At 47.9% G+C, this 19,350-nt stretch overlaps 1 protein-coding gene across 3 annotated transcripts in view; it reads right to left on the minus strand.

Annotated features, from left to right (window-relative positions):
- Positions 1–643: 643 nt before the first annotated feature.
- PAM16 (presequence translocase associated motor 16) overlaps positions 644–19,350 on the minus strand; it is a 69,460-nt gene continuing 50,753 nt past the window's right edge. For all 3 annotated transcript variants that reach the window (XM_069646850.1, XM_069646851.1, XM_069646852.1), the window contains exons 4-5: positions 1,613–1,678; positions 644–1,207 (exon numbers count right to left, since the gene is read on the minus strand). In XM_069646850.1, the coding sequence (XP_069502951.1) occupies positions 1,100–1,207; positions 1,613–1,678 (174 nt within the window). In that variant the 3' untranslated portion in view covers positions 644–1,099. The remainder of the gene's footprint in view (positions 1,208–1,612; positions 1,679–19,350) is intronic.

Genomic DNA, 19,350 nt, shown 5'->3' on the forward strand with positions numbered 1-19,350 from the left:
TTAACAGTAGTAAAAATGTGTTTTTTAAATATAAAAATAAAAAAACAACCACAATTAAATTCTCATTGAAATATTGAATCATTGTTTTATCTTGCAAGATTCAGACCAAATAATCTTCAGTGGATCTTCCTGGTCGGAGGGCTCTCAAGGGGACTGGTGTGCAATATACATACATGAACACACCCAATAAAACTCCCCACTGCATTGAACATTTTACTGGATGTTCACCAGCCCTCGAGGACCGTGGCTAGTGTACAGATATGGGAAGGAGCCATCCAGAACAAGGAAACGTGAACTAGCAGTTCCTTTCAATCATGAGCACGGCCATACTTCTTACGCCACCATTCTCCTCACCCTTTGAAGCTGGAGATGTGAAGTGGATGTGGGGGGCTGAAACACTGCAGTGTGTGGGCAGTCACCAAACCAGATTGATCTCTGATCTCCCGTTCTCCTGTGCCTTCATTCCTTGTATCCATGAGTCATGATTTTGTGATGGGTGGAGGGAATACAACATTTATCTTGTACTCTGCTAGCCTAGCTGGCCCCGATGTTGCCCTCTGACCCCACAAGCTGAACACACCCTGATGACACTCATGCGATGCTGAACCCTCCAATAGCTTAAGCATTACACAGTAGACCGACCGATATTCATCATTTGACTTTATTTGTTGGTGATCAGAAGGTAACCAGAGTGAGTGTCTTTGAGAAAAATATTGGTTACCAATGTCAACTTTTTCTCATTTTCAATGTCTTTGTTGAGATGATGAATAAATGGGAAAATGAACCAATTCAAAAGAGAACATTTTTGCAATAGATTCTCCCAGAGCTCGGAAACAAAGGATGCCCTGTGCCATAAACAATTCCCCATTACCATTAAATGCATTCACGGCCTCTGCATTTAATTATCATTTCCAGTAATGTCTTGCCCTTAGATGGCAGGGATCCAATGGTACCAGTCACTTGCTGCTCCCCAGTCAGCGATTTGAAGCATATGACTTGCTCTATATTTGTGTCTCCCATACACATCAAAGTAAGAGAAAACACTGCATCAAATTTCCTGAAATATTTATTTACAAGAGTGAAGGAGGAGCATGAATGATCACGTCTCTGGAGGTGGCGTACGATGTTGCTGCTTGTTTTGGTTTTCGATTTGCTCTTCAAACTGAATCTTGAGCTCTTCTTCCAAGCGTTCCTTCGCCCTTACCACCTGTTGAGAGAGATCCCGCTCGTTAACTACATGATAATCAATCTGGGAAAGAGAATTTTCCACTCGGCGACTTTAATCGTTTCTCATGTATGCAGATACCCACCCTCACACTTTCCTGCTAGAACCATAGAAAAACAAAGGGAGAAATACACGTTCTCGAACATATTTGTAGAAAAAGGTTGGTGCAAGAAAATTATTTCTAGGAGCCACAAGAGAACAATTGTTTTAACGTGCAAAAAATTACTTCTACGTTATCCAATTTAATGGGTGGCTCGGAAATCCGTCAAGACTGAATGATTTGTGGTCAATTGTTTAGGTTAATTTGATCAACTAGAATTACATATTGAGGTAAAAGCAGGCACTCCTCCCAAGAATTCTAATAACAAAAATACTCGAGGCACTTACCTTTGACTGCAAGTAAAACGATCCCCCAACAGACTTGTCGTTTACTTTAAATAAATGTTCATAGTTCTGTAAATACAAAAAAAAAAAAAAGTGGTTGGCACTGGTGGTCAGGGGGAAGTCTCATGCAAAACTGGATAAGAGGCACAGCATGAGATTAAACGGGAGTCTCAAAAATGAATGCCATGGCACAAATCTAGCATGCTGGAAGATGTGTTTAGTTCAAGTGCAGTTAAGTTGACCAGATTCAACACAACAAACCCCTTGAAATATTCTCTCTGAAATCACTTGCATAACAAAAGACCTAGAGAGACACACTTCTATCCTATAACATCTCAAGCCTCTCCCCTCCTACAAAACCACCATCTACTCTTCCACTTTCCTCTTCCTCCTCCTCCGTGCTCTACTCCTCAGAATTCCTCATACTATCGTGTAGCTGTCCAGCAGGCTCCCAAGGAGACCCTTGCCCCGCCCCCACCCTGTTAAAAGAAATGTCATCCACTTGTGCTGGAAATCCTGTACAGTCCATCAACTCGTCACTTACGTCTGGTATCTTCCCAGCAGAATGTAAAACCACCTACATCAAGCCTCTCCTTAAAAAAGCTCCCCTTGACCCGACCAATTACAGACCTATTTCAAATAACTGCTAGATACCTAAACTAGCTGACCGCATACTTCAAACTGCGCTTCTTAGAATCTAACAAGATACTAGACGCTGCTAAACCAGGGTTCAGACTATTATGGGGAACAGAATCATGCTTAAGTTTCCATTTGAGACTATCTAAAAAGACACACTGACTCAGATGGATGCGCTGCCTTAATCATGACTCGACCAACCTCTCTGCAGCATTCGATACCATAGACTATTCCATCCTCACCAGTAGACTACACACCCTAGGAATCGGGGATCTAGCTATGAACTGGATCTCCTCCTTCCTCTCCAGCAGATCACAAATTGTACACTTATCTCAGTTCTCCTCATAAGCCCACCCAGTCCTTCACAGGGGTCCACAAGGTGCCTCTCTCTCTAGTTGTTAACCTCTTCCTTGAGGCAGCTCTCATTCGTGCTCACAGTTTATCATGCTACAACTATGCCCGAGGACAATAAAATCTTCTTCAAAACCTCAAATAACGCCTCTCCCAATCTCGCAACTTGCCTCTCTGTGATGGAATGCTGGATGACGGCCAATAACCACCTACTCAACCTAGGCACAACAGAGGTCATGCTATGTGGAAACCCGCTCTCTTCCCTCAACTCATCCCTTGCCCCTCTTCTGGGCCCACCACCGCTGCCTCTAGCGCAATAAAAAGTCTGAGTTGCATTATGGACTCTAATCTGACGGTCAAATTAACTGAGTGGTAAAAAGCGGTTTCCTCGACATCTGTATCCTTCGCCACATTTGTCCTTGCCTGAAATTCCCACACAGTTAACACAATCATCGCAATCATACTTTACCGTCTAGACTATGATAATGTACTATACTTAGGGGCTCCCGCCTTGCATCTTAGAAAACCTCAACAAGTGCAAAATACTGCTGCAAGATCTTAGGCCCAAGAGAACACATCTCTCCTGCCCTCAGAGTTCTCAATTGGCTTCCGATCAGTTGGCACAATTCCTTCAAAGGGATGTGCATCACTCATCGAACTTTCTACAATAAAGGACCTGAAAATCTGCAGCAAAGGTTTACTCGCTACAGGTCAAACAGAAACCTCAGATCTGGCTCAGCACTTCTACTCATAATTTCAGTGAGCGAATCAACTTATGCAGGGGTACCTCCTTCTCAGCAGACGCACCCATAATTTGGAGCTTACTCCCTATAAACATCTGCCGCATAGAGGACCACCTTGCCTTCAGGAAAGCACTGAAAATATGGCCCATTACATTTACCCCTCCATACCGGATCCACTTGCCCAAGACAAACAACCCCCTCATTTGCCTGAATCCACCCACCAAAACCCAGCGCCCCCAACCCACTCCAATAAGCCATCCATCAGACATCCTAGTTAATCAAGAAGAAAACCTGGCTAATTTGCACTGTTATTTTTTTGGAAAGGATACATTTCCACACACTTGCAGTTAGTAAGTTTATTTAAGTGAAGACTCTTGGTCTTATTGGTGTTTCAACCTCTCGGGTCTTCATCAAGGCTATGTTCTGATTTTGGGGGTGGGGGGGTTGCCGGGGTTGTGTTCCCAGATGGATCCCCCTTGGGGAGGATTTAATTCTATATGGAATGATCGGTGTACTGATGCGAGACACATCAGGACACTGATCGTTCCACTCGGAACCAACAACAGCAGGCCCACACAGAACCCAAGACTGGGACCATATAGAACATAATTCTGACCCCCAAATCAGAACATAGCCTTGATAAAGACCTGAGAGGTCGAAACACATGTCGGCTGACCACCAATAAGACCAAGAGTGATCACTTAAATAAACTTACACCATATCAACCGCAAGTGCGTGGAAATGTATCCTTTCCAAAAAAATAACAGTGCAAGGTAGCCGGGTTTTCTTCTCGATCTTACCAAAGAGGTGTGGGCTTCACCTCCGCCAACCTGTGACCTTGCATATATAACTACTATAGTACAAGAACTCAGAGCTTAGCGCAGGAGCATTCACAAACTAAGGCCCGCCCTTTCCTCTCCTATCATATTTAATCAATTCCGATCCAACCACAGTGACATTAGCAGCGAATGACATTTAATGGACATAGGCTCTTCTAACAGAAGCTATTCTCCCAACTAGGCCGAAACACGTGTCTGGGGTTTGTTGGGTGTCTTGACCCACGTTCAAGTTATTATGCTGCAACATTTGGTGCTGTGGGCTTAGGAAATCCAAGATGGCAGAAAAGCCCACATTTGCGTCAGAATCCAGGAGAACCGCACAGTTTTGCGCACACCAAAATGGTCTCCTGACCTGCCACCCACCAGAGCAAAGAAAGATGGTTCTGTTCAAAATCTGTTTTTATTAATGTCAAAAATTGCTAAGATCATGGGCCCGAAACCACCAAACAGAAATCCAACTATGGTTGAGTGTTTTACTTTACTCTACTGCAGATCCACATCAATGCCATGTCAAGCAAGGATCATATACTATCAAGTAAAATCCTTTCCTTTTTAAATGTATTAATTCAAGACAGCTGTCAAAAATAGGTGCAGTACAGGCATTGGACACTGACCGGCGCTGGTGCTCTATAAATCCTGACAGGAAAGCTGTCTTGCAGAACTGTGCAGTGAACAGAAGGGGGTCTTATGTAATTAAAAGTTCAAAAGACTTGCTTTTCCTGAGAACCATTAACACCTCAGAGACACACAACAGCCCAGGATATCACATGGCCCTGTTGATTGAGAGGGAGGAGTTTCCCCTGCAGCCTGCAGGACACAACACGGTAGACCCTTTCAATTGAATGGGGTATGCTGATTTTGGGTGTGGACTGTAAACAGTCTTCTGGAGAAAGGAGAGGCCTGTGATCTCTGACTCACCAAGCTTCTGGGGGCGGGCCAGACTGGATTGTGGATTCATATTGCAGCAAATATATGTTTAAGTTAAATTGCTTATAAAATCTTGTATTAAGCTCACAGAAATGTACAATTTGGGGGTCCTTAATATGGAAAATGCCCTCACGATTTGAAACCAAACTCCACTTTGTGCGGTGTTCTGGGACCGAACCCCGCTATTTATTAATATTGCAGACATTGTGTTTATGCTAGAGACATAGTCAATTACTGTAATATGCTCAGGGAGAGGGTACAGGTCTGTGTAAAGATTTGATGAAAAAACAATGTTGCTAAAGCTCCCAAAAACGAAAAAATGTTGTCATTTCTTAACCCAAGCTCTTAGAAAGATCAGAGTTAGACAAGAATGTACCTTAATCCATATGAAATGTGTACATGTAATTTCAACAAACTGTATCTGGGAAATATGTGTTTAGGGTAAAATTGATTTTTCTAAGTAAATGCAAAGGGGAGTGTTCTTTCTGTATGCCATAAAATTGATGCCTGATTACGCTCCATTCCTTCCCCCAATCAAGGGAGAGAGGAGAGCTTGGCCAATGATAAGTTGTGAGGGGCAGGCTTAGTTATGCCTACGCACAAACCCATTTTCAAAACACATAAAAAGAGACTGCTTTGGACAGGCAAGACATTCACTTTCCACTTTCTTGCAAAGCATTTTGCCAGATCAGACAATATCCAGAAGGACCATCTGCAGATCTTAGACTCCAGACTTCAGAACTTTGCATTGAGGCCTCAACCACCAGCTGAATCCTTTTTCAGCAGGCCTCAAAATCTTTTGCAAATTATTCAAACAGCCGGGCTGAGCTGTTTGATTCTACCAAGAACCCTGTGCCGGTACCCAGAAAGCAGTGCTGTATCCCGAATCCACTTGATCCAGACCAGCAGAACCAGAGACCCAGACCAGGTCGCTGTGAGCAGAACCGGTACTAAAGACAGTCTGTGGCGAGAGAACCAGCCACCCTGACCAGACCCTGACGGCCTATTTCGAATTTATAGTGCGAGTACTCAGCTAGAACTGTGCCAGAAACAATCTCTTAGTTTAAAATAATCTGATTCAAAACATTTGAACCTGTCCAGAATTGCATCATAGGAATCGTGTGTTCATTCTGTCATTTCAAAGCTGTAAAAGTGTCATTTTGTCATTCTGAAGTTTACTTTCATTTCGAAAAACTATCTCCACAAAATCGTCCGTATCTCTGGGACCGCGTGTGCTAGGAACGAGATTGAACTTTCATTTTAAAGCTAAGATTTTAAAGCTTTCCAACAGGCCTAAACCCGACTTTCTATTCATTATAGTTTTTCCGTAATCGCGCTCGACGCACTCAGAAAAAGTGCCGCGATTTGGTGCAATTAGCTCCTGTCAAAATAGCCGCTTTTGCTTGAACTGCTAAAATTCGTTTTCAACCTGCTAATCCCTCATTGAGCATTGCCAGTGTGACTTGAACTAATCTTAAATAGCCATCACCTACCCTGAACCTCCTTGTTACGGACTTGGTCTTGATCGTCGTGAAGATTAGTAAGCCTCCGTCCCCAAGTACCACACAGACAACGAGATATTCAGTGTCTGTGCAGTCTTTGAGGCCACAGGTTTTTTGTGAGCCGTCAGGTCTGGAACCGGGAACAGCCAGAAGGACCCCTGGAGCACTGCAAGGCAATAAGTGACTATCAAAACAATGTGCGTGTTGTACAATCAATACCCAGCAAGGAAAAAAAAGCACCGCTTACCTAGTGTATAGAAAATGACACCCTGATGGATAGTGGGGCCCTGGACGGGGTTTGGTGTGCGAGACTCTGTGGATGGGCGCACACCGAGGTTTGAGGCAATCCAGGTTATGCAGCCAGGCGAACGCCTTGCAGAGGCCGGTGGCCAAGAATACCAAAACACAACGAAATCCGTGAGGCAATCCAAATCCAAGTCCGAGGTCGTAAAAAATGCAAAGCCAAGGTTCAAAGGTGCCAGAGGAGTAGACAAATCAATCCAGTAGACAAATCCGAGGTCGTGACAGAGTTCAAGCCAAAGTTCACAAATGCCAAGGGTTAGACAAAAACAATCCAGTAGACAAAATCCGAGGTCGTACACAGATCGTAGGAGCAAGGTTCAAAACAAGGAACAAGAGCCGTACAGCACTGAAAGAGTTCAGCTGTGAAGCAACGCTTCCGTGTTCCTGGCCGCTTTTGAATCTTTGAGAGAAATCACGTGATGCGTGTCACGTGATGCGGAAGCGTTGTCGCCACGTGACTCCTGGCGGTGCTCGCCCCCTCACGTGATGCGTGATCGTGTTGGCCCTCTCACGTGACGCGAGGATCGTTGCAAACGATGTGGATTGTTACGGGCTGCCAGTGGGAGTCTCCATTGTGCTTTCCAGCGCTGGGATGGCCGGTAAACCCCTGGTCCAAACAGTGTCCTGGTATGGCGGGTAAGATGATGCAGTCTCCGACTGCCAGAGTGCATAAACGGGATCTCCTGGTGGATTTTGGCAGAGACCGGGCGTGCGGAGGGAGCAGGGAGAGGGTGTGCGGGAGAAAGCGTGACAGAGCCCCCCCTCAAAGGCCCACGACCCCGTGGGCTAGATGGGTAGTCCCTATGAAAACGGGCAACCAGGGCCGGGGCGTGCACATCTCGGGAAGGGACCCAGGAGCGGTCCTCAGGGCCATAACCCACCCAGTCCACAAGATACTGAAGACGACCCCTGAGGAAACGAGAACCCAAAATGGCACTGACCTCGTACTCGTCAGGAGAGGACACAGAAACAGGAGCAGGAGGGGCACTAAGTCGGGTAGGAGCAAGACAGGGTTTGAGGAGGGAGGTGTGGAAAACAGGGTGAATCCGCCAGGTAGGCGGAACTGAAAGGCGCAAGGCCACAGGATTCAGGACCTTAGCAATTTTGTAGGGACCAACAAAGCGGGGCAGCAGCTTGCGACAGCCAGGTATATGCAAATGGCGGGTCGAGAGCCAAACCCGGTCACCCACACAATATTTAGGAGCCGCCAGCCGCCTCCTATCTGCCTTGGTTTTCATCACCGCCTGGGCCTCGCGCAGGTGGGTAAGTGTTTGGGCGTGGATCGCGACCAGGTCACGAGCGCAGGCGTCAGCAGCAGGAGTGGCGGAGGGGAAATCAGGAAGAGGAAGGGCACGAGGATGCTGGCCGTACAAGGAATAGAAAGGGGAGAAACCAGTAGACGAGTGCCAGGAATTGTTATAGGCAAACTCAGCTAGGTGGAGCAGGTTAAACCAGGAATCCTGGTACTGGAGGGTAAGATAGCGCAGATACTGTTCCAGGGCCTGGTTCACTCTCTCGGTCTGCCCATCACTTTCTGGATGATAGGCAGAGGAGAAGCGGGAATCGATACCCAAAAGGCCAGTGAGAGCACGCCAGAAACAAGACGTGAACTGGGACCCTCGGTCCGAAACAATGACCTGCGGGAGACCAAACAGACAGAAAACGGACTGAAAGAACAAACGGGCCAATGTGGGTGCCAAGGGTATTCCCGTACAAGGTATGAAGCGGGCCATTTTTGTGTAGGAGTCAACGATAACCCAGATCGTGTCGTAGCCTCGTCTGCGGGGTAGGTCAGTGATAAGGTCCATAGAGACCGTGTGCCAGGGCCTGGGCGGGACTGGTAGTGGTTGGAGCAGCCCCAGAGGCCGTCCCCTAGACGACTTGCACTGAGCGCATATTGAACAAGTGTTGACGTAGTTCTCTATGTCTCTCCTCATTGAAGGCCACCAGCACCACCGCTGTAGGAGTTCTAGAGTGCGTTTTTGCCCCGGGTGCCCGTTGACTGCAGCATCATGAGACCAAGCGAGTGCCTGATTGCGTGCATCGCTGGTTGGGAGAAATAGTTTCCCTTGAATAAAAGGCAACCCCTCCTGTAGTTGAACATCCCACTCATTTAAGGCATGTGGGTGTTGGGAAACCCAGTGTCTGATGGTGGTAAGCATAGGAGGGGATGGTGTACACACACAGATGACGTGGCCCTTTTCTAACAATGTGTCGGGAAATAGAGGTAACGATTCCCCCCCAGGAGACCGGGAAAGTGCATCCGCCTTGCCGTGGGCGAGACCCGGCCTATGTTTCACCACAAAATCAAATGCTGCAAGAAAGAGATGCCAGCAGACATGCCTGCTGTTTGTACACTTCAGCGTTGCTAGATCTTGCAGGTTCTTATGATCAGAATATACCACCGTCTGGTGTTTTGCCCCGATGAGGTGGTGTCGCCATGTCTGTAGGGCGTCCTTGATGGCTAACAGTTCCTTTTCGGTAACTGTATAGTGGGATTCGGCTGGAGTGAATTTCCGGGAATGATAGGCTACCGGATGGAGACGGCCTGTAGTTGGACAAGACTGGGAAAGAACTGCCCCTAATGCGAAAGAGGAGGCGTCTGCTTCTAGGATGAACGGGAGTTCTGGGTCTGGGTGTTGTAAGACCGGAGCCGAGGCAAACCTAGATTTAAGTGCCTCAAATGCCTTTTGGTGTTCGGGAGTCCAATTAAACGGAACAAGAGGGCTGGTCAAGGCTGTGAGGGGAGAAACAATGGTCGAGAAACCGGCGATAAAGCGTCAGTAAAAATTGGCGAAGCCAAGGAAAGACTGGAGCTGTTTAACATTGACCGGGGCAGGCCATTCCATGATGGCTCGAACTTTCGACGAATTCATGGAGAGACCCCCGGGGGTGATGTGAAAGCCCAGGAAATCCACCTTCTTCGAGTGAAACAAGCACTTCTCTGGTTTAGCAAATAAAGCATTGTTCTTGAGACGGGATAGGACTTCTCTGACATGCATGACATGTTCTTCCAAGGAGGACGAAAATATCAGTATGTCATCCAGATAGACAACAACATAGACATCAAGAATGTCAGAGAAGACTTCGTTGACGAAACGCTGGAAGGTGGCAGGGGCGTTACACAGCCCGAAAGGCATTACTGTATACTCATATAACCCTTGTCGGGAGCAGAACGCCGTCTTCCATTCGTCTCCATGGCGCATTCGGATCAAGTTGTATGCCCCCCTTAGATCCAGCTTAGTGAAGATGGACGCACGTGTCAATCTATCAAGCAAGGTGGAGATAAGCGGGATGGGATACCTGTTCTTTATAGTGATGGCATTCAACCGTCTATAGTCTATGCATGGTCGTAGGTCACCCTCCTTTTTGGGCACAAAAAAGATAGGGCTGGCGGCTGGGGAACAAGAGGGACGAATGTGGCCTAACCGTAGGGCTTGTTGTATATAGTCCTTCAAAACGGTTTCTTTGGAATGGGATAATGAGTAAATCCTACCCTTTGGTATTGGCGCATCGGGAATCAAGTCAATGGGGCAGTCATAAGGCCTATGCGGAGGGAGACCCTCTGCCGTGGCTTTATCAAAAACCTCCAGATAATCGTGGTAGTCAGCAGGAATACCAGCTGTAACAGCCCCCACGGTATGTGTAGGTGTGGGTGGATCAACATCCTCAATTCGAGAAGAGGCCATGGCGCCAAGAATAGCGGCGGGAGAGGTGAGTCTCTCGGGTTCTGTTAAGCAGAAATGCTGACATACATCTGATTCAAACGTTACCTGCCCAGTGCCCCAATTGATCAAGGGGTTGTGTTGTCTTAACCAGGGTATGCCCAGTATGATACCAAACTGGGGCGTGGTGATAAGGTCGAAAGACATGGTTTCTTTATGGGTGTCATTAATCACCACTTCTAGAGGGGCAGTCTGCTGTTTGATTGGACCAGACGAAAGGGAGGTGCCGTCAACCGCTTGTACAGGCTCAGGATGTTCTTTCTGAACTAGGGGCAGATTGAGATGCTGGGCTAAAGTGATGTCAAGAAAACAGCCAGTGGCCCCTGAGTCAATCACGATGAGTACGGCATGCATGACCTCCCTAGAGGGTTTCAGCAGTGCCTGTACTACTATGGGTCTAATAGGGCCAAATACGGGTCCAGTGGGGGTCAATGAAGGGCTCGCCGGTACCCCCGATCTCAAGGGCGAGCCTTCGGAAAACCCAGAGTTTTGTTTTTTGGCCGACGGGGACATTCTCTTACATAATGCCCACTAGTCCCACAGTAAAAACAGGCATTCCTGGTTCTCCTGCGTTCCCGCTCAACTGAGGTTATAGGACTACGGATGCCATCAATTTGCATAGGTTCACCACCAGTGGCAGTTGAAGCGGGAGAGAGCTGGCCAGAAATAAACGTCTCTGCTTTACGCTTGGTTCTGCGAGCGTCCACCTGGAGAGTGAGATCAACAAGATCAGAGAAAACAGAAGGAAGGGATGGAACCACCGCGAGGGCGTCTTTCATGGGGTTGCATAACCCTCGATAATAGACAATCGCCTTTTTCTGCTCTGGCCAGGACGTTTCGGCTGCAAGCTGGTTGAAACGAGTGATGTACTCAATCAGAGAAAGCTTGCCCTGTGATAGTTCAAGGAGTTCCAGGTCTCGTGATTGGGCCTTATATCGGGTATCGAACACCTTCGCCATCTCGGACACTAGTAGTTCGAAATCATACAAAGCTGGATGGTCGTTCTCTAGTAACGGATTCGCCCAAGTAGCGGCTACACCGGATAAGTGGGACAGAAGAAAAGCGGCCTTGGTAACGGAGTCGGGGAAGGCCTGGGGTCTGCACAAAAAATGTAGTTTGCATTGGTTGATGAATGTGCGGTATTTGCGGGGATCGCCTTGGTAGCGTTCTGGAGCCGCCAGGGGAAGAGGGGTTGGGAGTAGAACAGGCATGGGAGTAGGAGGCAGAGTAGGGGCAGGCTGGAGTGGAGGGTCGGGATCCCCGAACTCTGCGTCAACAGGCAAAGGTTGGCGTGCGTTTTGTAAGGCGTCGAGACGATGGTGAATGGCAGTGGTTGCGGCGGCCATGTCGGTCCTAAGGGCCGCGACAGCCTGCATTAGAGCGGTCACAGGGTCCCCGGCGGAGGCATCCATAATCAGCACGACCAAGCAGGCTTCACAGTCTGTTACGGACTTGGTCTTGATGGTCGTGAAGATTAGTAAGCCTCCGTCCCCAAGTACCACACAGACAACGAGATATTCAGTGTCTGTGCAGTCTTTGAGGCCACAGGTTTTTTGTGAGCCGTCAGGTCTGGAACCGGGAACAGCCAGAAGGACCCCTGGAGCACTGCAAGGCAATAAGTGACTATCAAAACAATGTGCGTGTTGTACAATCAATACCCAGCAAGGAAAAAAAAGCACAGCTTACCTAGTGTATAGAAAATGACACCCTGATGGATAGTGGGGCCCTGGACGGGGCTTGGTGTGCGAGACTCTGTGGATGGGCGCACACCGAGGTTTGAGGCAATCCAGGTTATGCAGCCAGGCGAACGCCTTGCAGAGGCCGGTGGCCAAGAATACCAAAACACAACGAAATCCGTGAGGCAATCCAAATCCAAGTCCGAGGTCGTAAAAAATGCAAAGCCAAGGTTCAAAGGTGCCAGAGGAGTAGACAAATCAATCCAATAGACAAATCCGAGGTCGTGACAGAGTTCAAGCCAAAGTTCACAAATGCCAAGGGTTAGACAAAAACAATCCAGTAGACAAAATCCGAGGTCGTACACAGATCGTAGGAGCAAGGTTCAAAACAAGGAACAAGAGCCGTACAGTACTGAAAGGGTTCAGCTGTGAAGCAACGCTTCCGTGTTCCTGGCCGCTTTTGAATCTTTGAGAGAAATCACGTGATGCGTGTCACGTGATGCGGAAGCGTTGTCGCCACGTGACTCCTGGCGGTGCTCGCCCCCTCACGTGATGCGTGATCGTGTTGGCCCTCTCACGTGACGCGAGGATCGTTGCAAACGATGTGGATTGTTATGGGCAGCCAGTGGGAGTCTCCATTGTGCTTTCCAGCGCTGGGATGGCCGGTAAACCCCTGGTCCAAACAGTGTCCTGGTATGGCGGGTAAGATGATGCAGCCTCCGACTGCCAGAGTGCATAAACGGGATCCCCTGATGGATTTTGGCAGAGACCGGGCGTGCGGAGGGAGCAGGGAGAGGGTGTGCGGGAGAAAGCGTGACACTCCTACAGGGAATTAAAATCATTTTTAGCATATTTTTCCCTTCTTTGCATACCACATTTAAAGTATTTTACCTGTGTTTTAAAATCATCCCTGTTCTCTAAACTTGCTAAGGGGGGGAACTGAAATTCGTATTGTATTCCTGAAAACCGTGTGCTTCACTTCCACCTCCTTATATTGCATAGGGGGGGGAGTGAATTGCTACCAGGGGAAAAGTGACATATTATCTCTTGTGAAACCCTATCAGTTATTTCTGTACTGCATTCTTTCCATCATTGTTTTCCTTGAAACCATCAAAGCATTCTCAGTTACCTTTTCCTTCCTATACTAACTCTTAAGTAATTAAATCAGTGTGCTAGTGTAACATCATCCATTGTTGATCACTGTCATATGCCTAAGTGTGCTATCAAATATTAATTTATTATAAAAGTGTGATATATATATTGTTTAATTTTTCCAATAAATCTTTTTAAATTGCAAAACAAACCTACTTCTTGGCTCAGTGAGGTCAGGGGGATTCAAAGAGAGGGGCGTTATATAAGGGTTTATCATCCAGAGTATGACTTGTCATAAAAATATATAAATAAGGGCTTCTCTTGGGCATCCCAGACGAGGCACTGACTTAGTGGGATTGCTGAATTGAAGTCACTTAACAGATTGGGGGCTCGAGTCGGGGATTCTGGATTAGATCTATCACTTGTGCAGATTAATACGGTGTGCTAACTGACAGGACACATAATCCTGTTGGATCACCACGCCGTGTTTCCTTTTAAAAAACACCCCTCAAAGGATCGCTCTAAGGAAACGGTCTGTTTTTCAAAATAAAATACAAACTTCTGTAAGTCAGGAAGGAAATCAATTTCCAGAATGACGACCTTGGTAGATATCAAAATAGCCAGAGAACACCTCTTACATAAGCTATTTGTGAGAGGTGAGTGGGCTCATCAGGACCAGGCGGTCTGGTTGCAGGCAATCGCACCCCAGATCACTGAAACAGGGTCAGACATATGGAGAGATCAGGGTCCATTACATGTGGCCCTGAGTGAACTATATATGGCCCCTAAAGCCAAAGATGAGCACGACAAGATTGTCAGGATAGCGGCATATTTATATTTATATATGGGAGCCATACAGGACAAATGTGCTGAAGGCCAAGATCTGGCAAATAGGCAACTGAGGGCATTAGAGAAGGCCCAATCTGATCTGGACTCTTCTGAGCAGAGGCTGCACAGAAGCCAGGAGTCAGAAAATGAGAGTAGACAGTGCATCATTAAAATAAAGGAGGATATGGATATCCTGCAACAGGAAAAGGCTGACCGGGATACCAGATTTCTGGCCTTGCAGAAGGAGTACCAAGAAGGTTTGGACTCCCTACTGCAGAGCCAGAAAACGCTGGAGCAACAACTAGACTAACAGGGCATGCACAGAGCAGGTAGCCACCCTGCAAAGTCATCTAGATGGGGAAAAGGCAGAGAGCAATAAACTGATTTTGAAAGACCTGGATACCCAGGCAGAGTTTGATCAAGAACGCCAGAAAGCTGGTGCATTTCAAAGGCAGAGGGATGACCTGGCGGCACAGATGCAGGCTCTTAGTCAGGAAAGGGACACCTTAGGCCAGGAAGTCTGCCAATTAAAAGAAAAAAATGAAGAAAATCACTTGGCCCTCCAGGGACTGGGTGACCTCCAAAAAGAGCATCAGAACTTGTTAGAGCACACCAGGAGGGTGGAAGATGCTCTGGCAAGAAAGGAACAGGCCAGTAGGGATGGGGCTCGGGAGGTAACCCTCCTCCAGCAAAGACTGGCCCAGTATTCCAGGACCAATCAGGAGGCGCAGAGAGAAAATGAGGCTCTCTGTCAGCACAATGATAGGCTCCAGCAACAGGTAGCCATGCAGGAGAGACAGAGTCTAGTAAGGCCTTAACTGAGGAACTGAAAGCGCAGGCTCTAGCATTGCAACAGGGAGCAGGGGCTGACAGAGATGAAGTTCGCTGGGAAAGGGAAACACCTGAGCATAACCTCAGGAGCCCTAGTACCAGATGCCTTCATCTCTCCCAGTCCCTGGACTCTGCCACCCCCATGGCCCCTGGCGCACATGAGCACAGGGCCACAGGGATGGCAGATTACTATCCAGCCAAAAGTATGGGGATCATAGGCCAGTACCACCCAGGAATGGATGGGCGGGCATTCGGGTATGGGCACCTAAGTACAGTGCAATTTAGTGAGGAACCCCAGGAGAGTAGGCCCACTAAGGGCATCCTGAAAACCTCTGCCCAGTTAGGTCAGTGGGGTGGGGGGTACCCATCACATCCTGGCAGCAAGGAGGAATCTGAAGACTCCTCTGAACGTCACAGGACACAGGAGACCAGGTCCCCACATTCTGCCAGCCATTCCCAGGCTTGCAGATTCCGGGAGAGCCTGGAAGATCAGACAGGCACCTCTGGGAGCAATGTTTCGGAGTCAGAGGATGAATGGACTAGGGTTACCCGAACCAAAAAGGCCAATAAGGCAAAAAAGGGCCTTGCTTAAGGACCCCTTAAAACAGATTAAGGCAATAAGGAGTGTCATCACGCCTTATCACAAGAACGCCAAGTATTCTGTTTGGGAACACTTGGAGCTTTATGAGCAAATGATGGAGACTTTCCATTTGACAGACAACAGTAGCTGCATTCAGTATGTCAAATGGACAAACTCCCCAGAATACTCCAGTTTCTTTGCAGGGCTGGAGGACCAAAATCATTCAAGATGGTCCACCTACAGGGCGGCCATCTTGAAACATTTTTCTGTTCACAGAAATCCCCAAGAGGCTCGCAAGGCAGCCTACAATTTGCAATGTGGGGAGGATCAGGCCCCACAAGAATTTGTGCAGGAGTTGAAGCGTGCTTTTGCGCAGACTACAAAAAGGGTACGCACGGACAGTAAAGAATTTGTTCATACGTTTTTCCATGCCTTACCCAAATACATAATGACCCAGCTCATGAGAGACTTTCACAAGAAAAGATCTTTAGACTGGGTCATTGAGCAAGCCACCCGCATCTATGAGGTGCAGAAACTGGTGGAAAATAAGAATCAGCCCAAAAACCCCAAAACCAACAGCACCCCTGCTGCTGCCAAGGTGGCAGAGGTAAAGGTTGCCCCCGTTTTAGATCTGGAGATGGGGGGGCCTAAAAACCTGCCTGCACCGAATAATTCACAGCCCAGAAGGCCCTCGGGCCAGTCACAGACAGGGAGTCAAGGAGGTAATCCCACAAATGGGGTCCCTCGCTCCCCTTTCTATGTTAGTCCCCGCTACAAGGGAAACAGACACATCCTGGGTTACCTGTGGACTCCAGCCCAAGGGGGGGGGGATCCAGGCAAGCACCTGACCCAGGGAACTTCCCTCCTAACTTCACACAGGAGGGCAGAAATTCCCCAAATCCTGGGCAGAACTTGTTCCCCAGGTATCCACCCAAACTTCCAGCCCCAAAATCATCCATCCTTCTTTCCCCACTTCCCTGAGCCCAGACCACCTAATCCGGGAGAGGGGAGGCCAAGGGTGGAGGGGTACCCACATCTTCCCAACCCGGGGTACTATCAGAGAAGGGATAGCTACCCTTCCCGGGATCAGCCCAGGGGAGAAAATAGAACACCGTATCAGCCTGAGCGGGTTTCCCAACTTGAGTGCCAGGTCCAAAATATGGCACGGGATCTGGGTCACATACTGAGGGCTCAACAGGACCCTCAGATGAGCATGCCACCGCAGAATGCCCCAAACTCTGGCCTGGTGCTCCAGAACAATGACGGGGCAGCACCCAGATAACCCACCGGTTCCCAGGGAGGAGGCACAAGGTGAAGGGGGGTGTAAAGCTTTGGAGGAAGCTTCCTTCCCCCCTTGTAAACAGCCCCTGGATACCCAGGAACAGGAAACAAAATCTCCTACCCCTGAAAGTCTGCCGCCCAAGGAGCAGAGAGGAGGTAGGAGAAACAAAAGACCCAAACAGACCCATTTTGTGGAGGAGGAACTGATCTTCCAGTTTGAGGGAGAGGGATCCCAGGAGGATCCAGGGGAAAGGATCTTCTCCTTCAGAGATGGGGGAACTCCTCCCAAGGAAAAATGGGTCCCAAGGGATTCCAATCCTGACTGGGTAGATGTGGGGATTGAGCTGTCGCCGCCCATCATTCTATCCCAGAACCAACAATACCGAAAACCCCTGGTTCAAACCCATCCTGGTGACTGCCTCCAAAAAGGGGGGGGGGCGGCCCAGAACTGGAACTAGGGGAACCCAAAACCATATCCAGCTGCCAACTTTTTCTTGCCGATTCCCATGACTCTCCACAGAATTTTGCCCAAATCTCTTCTCTCTCAATGTCCAAAACCAGAAAATTAGCCCCCCAGTTGTCCAAAAAAATGTGCATTATCTGTGCCCCCTTACAGAGAAGGAGGGAAGATACTATGCCCCGGTTCAAGTGCAGGGGCAGGGTACAATTTTGGCACTGGTGGACACTGGATCCCAAGCTACTCTTCTGTCCAAAAGGGCCTTTGATTAACTAAATTTAGGAAGGGGGAGAATTACCAAATTCCTCTCACCTCGCTTCCTGGACAACTTCAGAACTTTGACGGGAAGGAAATTCCCGTCGAGGTGACTGCGGATTTGGACATTAAAATTGGGCGACACAAGGTAAAATACTCGATCATAGTAGTGACTCCAGAAGGCACCCCTTGTTTACTAGGGAATGACCTCCTGAGAAGGTGGTCACCCCTAATAGATTGCGTAAACAAGGTCCTCTGGACCCAGACTAGACGACCAATAAAATTAAAACAGAGTGTCAACCATGTTAGTTTAAACGGCACCTGCCACATGGTTGAACAAAAATCTGACCAAGTAGAATTCCACTTCCAGAACAACCAAATTCCAGACGTGACAGTAATAGCAGAAGGACAACAGACTGGTGATGGTGGGGTCCTCTCTATTTCTGAAAATCATCCTTCCCTCCAGTTTAAGGTGGTATTCCACACTGGAAGGAAATACTCTGAAATTCTTTACTAATCCACAATCAGAAACTCCCACTCCTATAGTCCAGAAAGAGGTGAAATCAGCTCAGAGCCTGGCTGATGTTCAGCAAATTGGAGAACAGTTGTTCATCCCTGTTCAGTTAAATGATGGGAAGGACTGTTCTCGCCCGAGTGTGTGTGAACAACGGTAAGAGCTTCATCAGCGAAGCCATGTTCCGCCAACTCCCAAAAGATCCAGCCATTCCCACATTCAAACTGATAGACAAATGGGAAATGGACCTGGAAGCACCCAATTCCAAACATCTCCTGCCAAGCAGGTGTATGCTCAAGATCTCCATTGGCAACAAGAGCATAGTCCATAATTGTTGGGTCGTGCGAGACGTCACCGCCGCCTTTTATTTAGGCAGTGATATTCTCAATCGCTTTGCCATTAGTTTGGACCTAATAAACTTCAAAGCTTGGTCCCGATTAGCGGATAATCCCATGGGCTTTGATGATCCAGAAAAAGCATTTAGGTCAGCTCAATTGCTACCTTATGCAGTTGAAATTCAGGTTAAAGAGGAAGTCACCATCCCAGAAAGGACCCGACAATTCTCCCTGTAAGTGAAAGTTAAGAGGACAAAAATGGAAAAACCCTGATGCTTATATTCATCTAAATGCTTCTCTCCAACAGGAAGGGTTGGGGGTAAACCCAACACCATTAGTCAACATTGAACATGACACCACTCCAATAGAGGTGGATAACAGCGACTTAAAGAGTATTACTCTAGCCGCAGGCACCATTATTGGAAAGGCAGTTGATGACCGACATTTCTCCATTGATTTAGGAAATTAACTGCGAGGACCAACCCCCAAGGACTGTTTTGACAGCGACAGTGATGACAATACTACACCAGACAGGATCTTTACCCGGCATGGGGGGAACTTCCTGGTGTACACTTCCTGCCCTTATGGTAAGGAAGATGTGACTTGTGACTTCTGGAGGGATGAGGTGATTTTCCAGGTCCATGAGGGCTGCCTTTCCCACCTGAAGTCTCCTGTCCAAATCAGCACTCTGACCAGGGACTTCTCCACCCAGCTGGAGGAGGCCGCTGAGATAGCAAAACCAGAAGTCTTTCCAGGCTTCAGGCAGATGGTTGAAGAGAGAGTCAACCTAGCTGACGCCTGTGTGACTCTGGAGCAGAAGCAAAAGTTGAAACAAGTTTTCTTGGATTTTCAAGATCTCTTTGCAG

The sequence above is a fragment of the Ambystoma mexicanum genome, chromosome 2q (assembly GCF_040938575.1).
Source record: "Ambystoma mexicanum isolate Mex_15411 chromosome 2q, UKY_AmexF1_1, whole genome shotgun sequence".
Lineage (NCBI taxonomy): Eukaryota > Metazoa > Chordata > Amphibia > Caudata > Ambystomatidae > Ambystoma > Ambystoma mexicanum.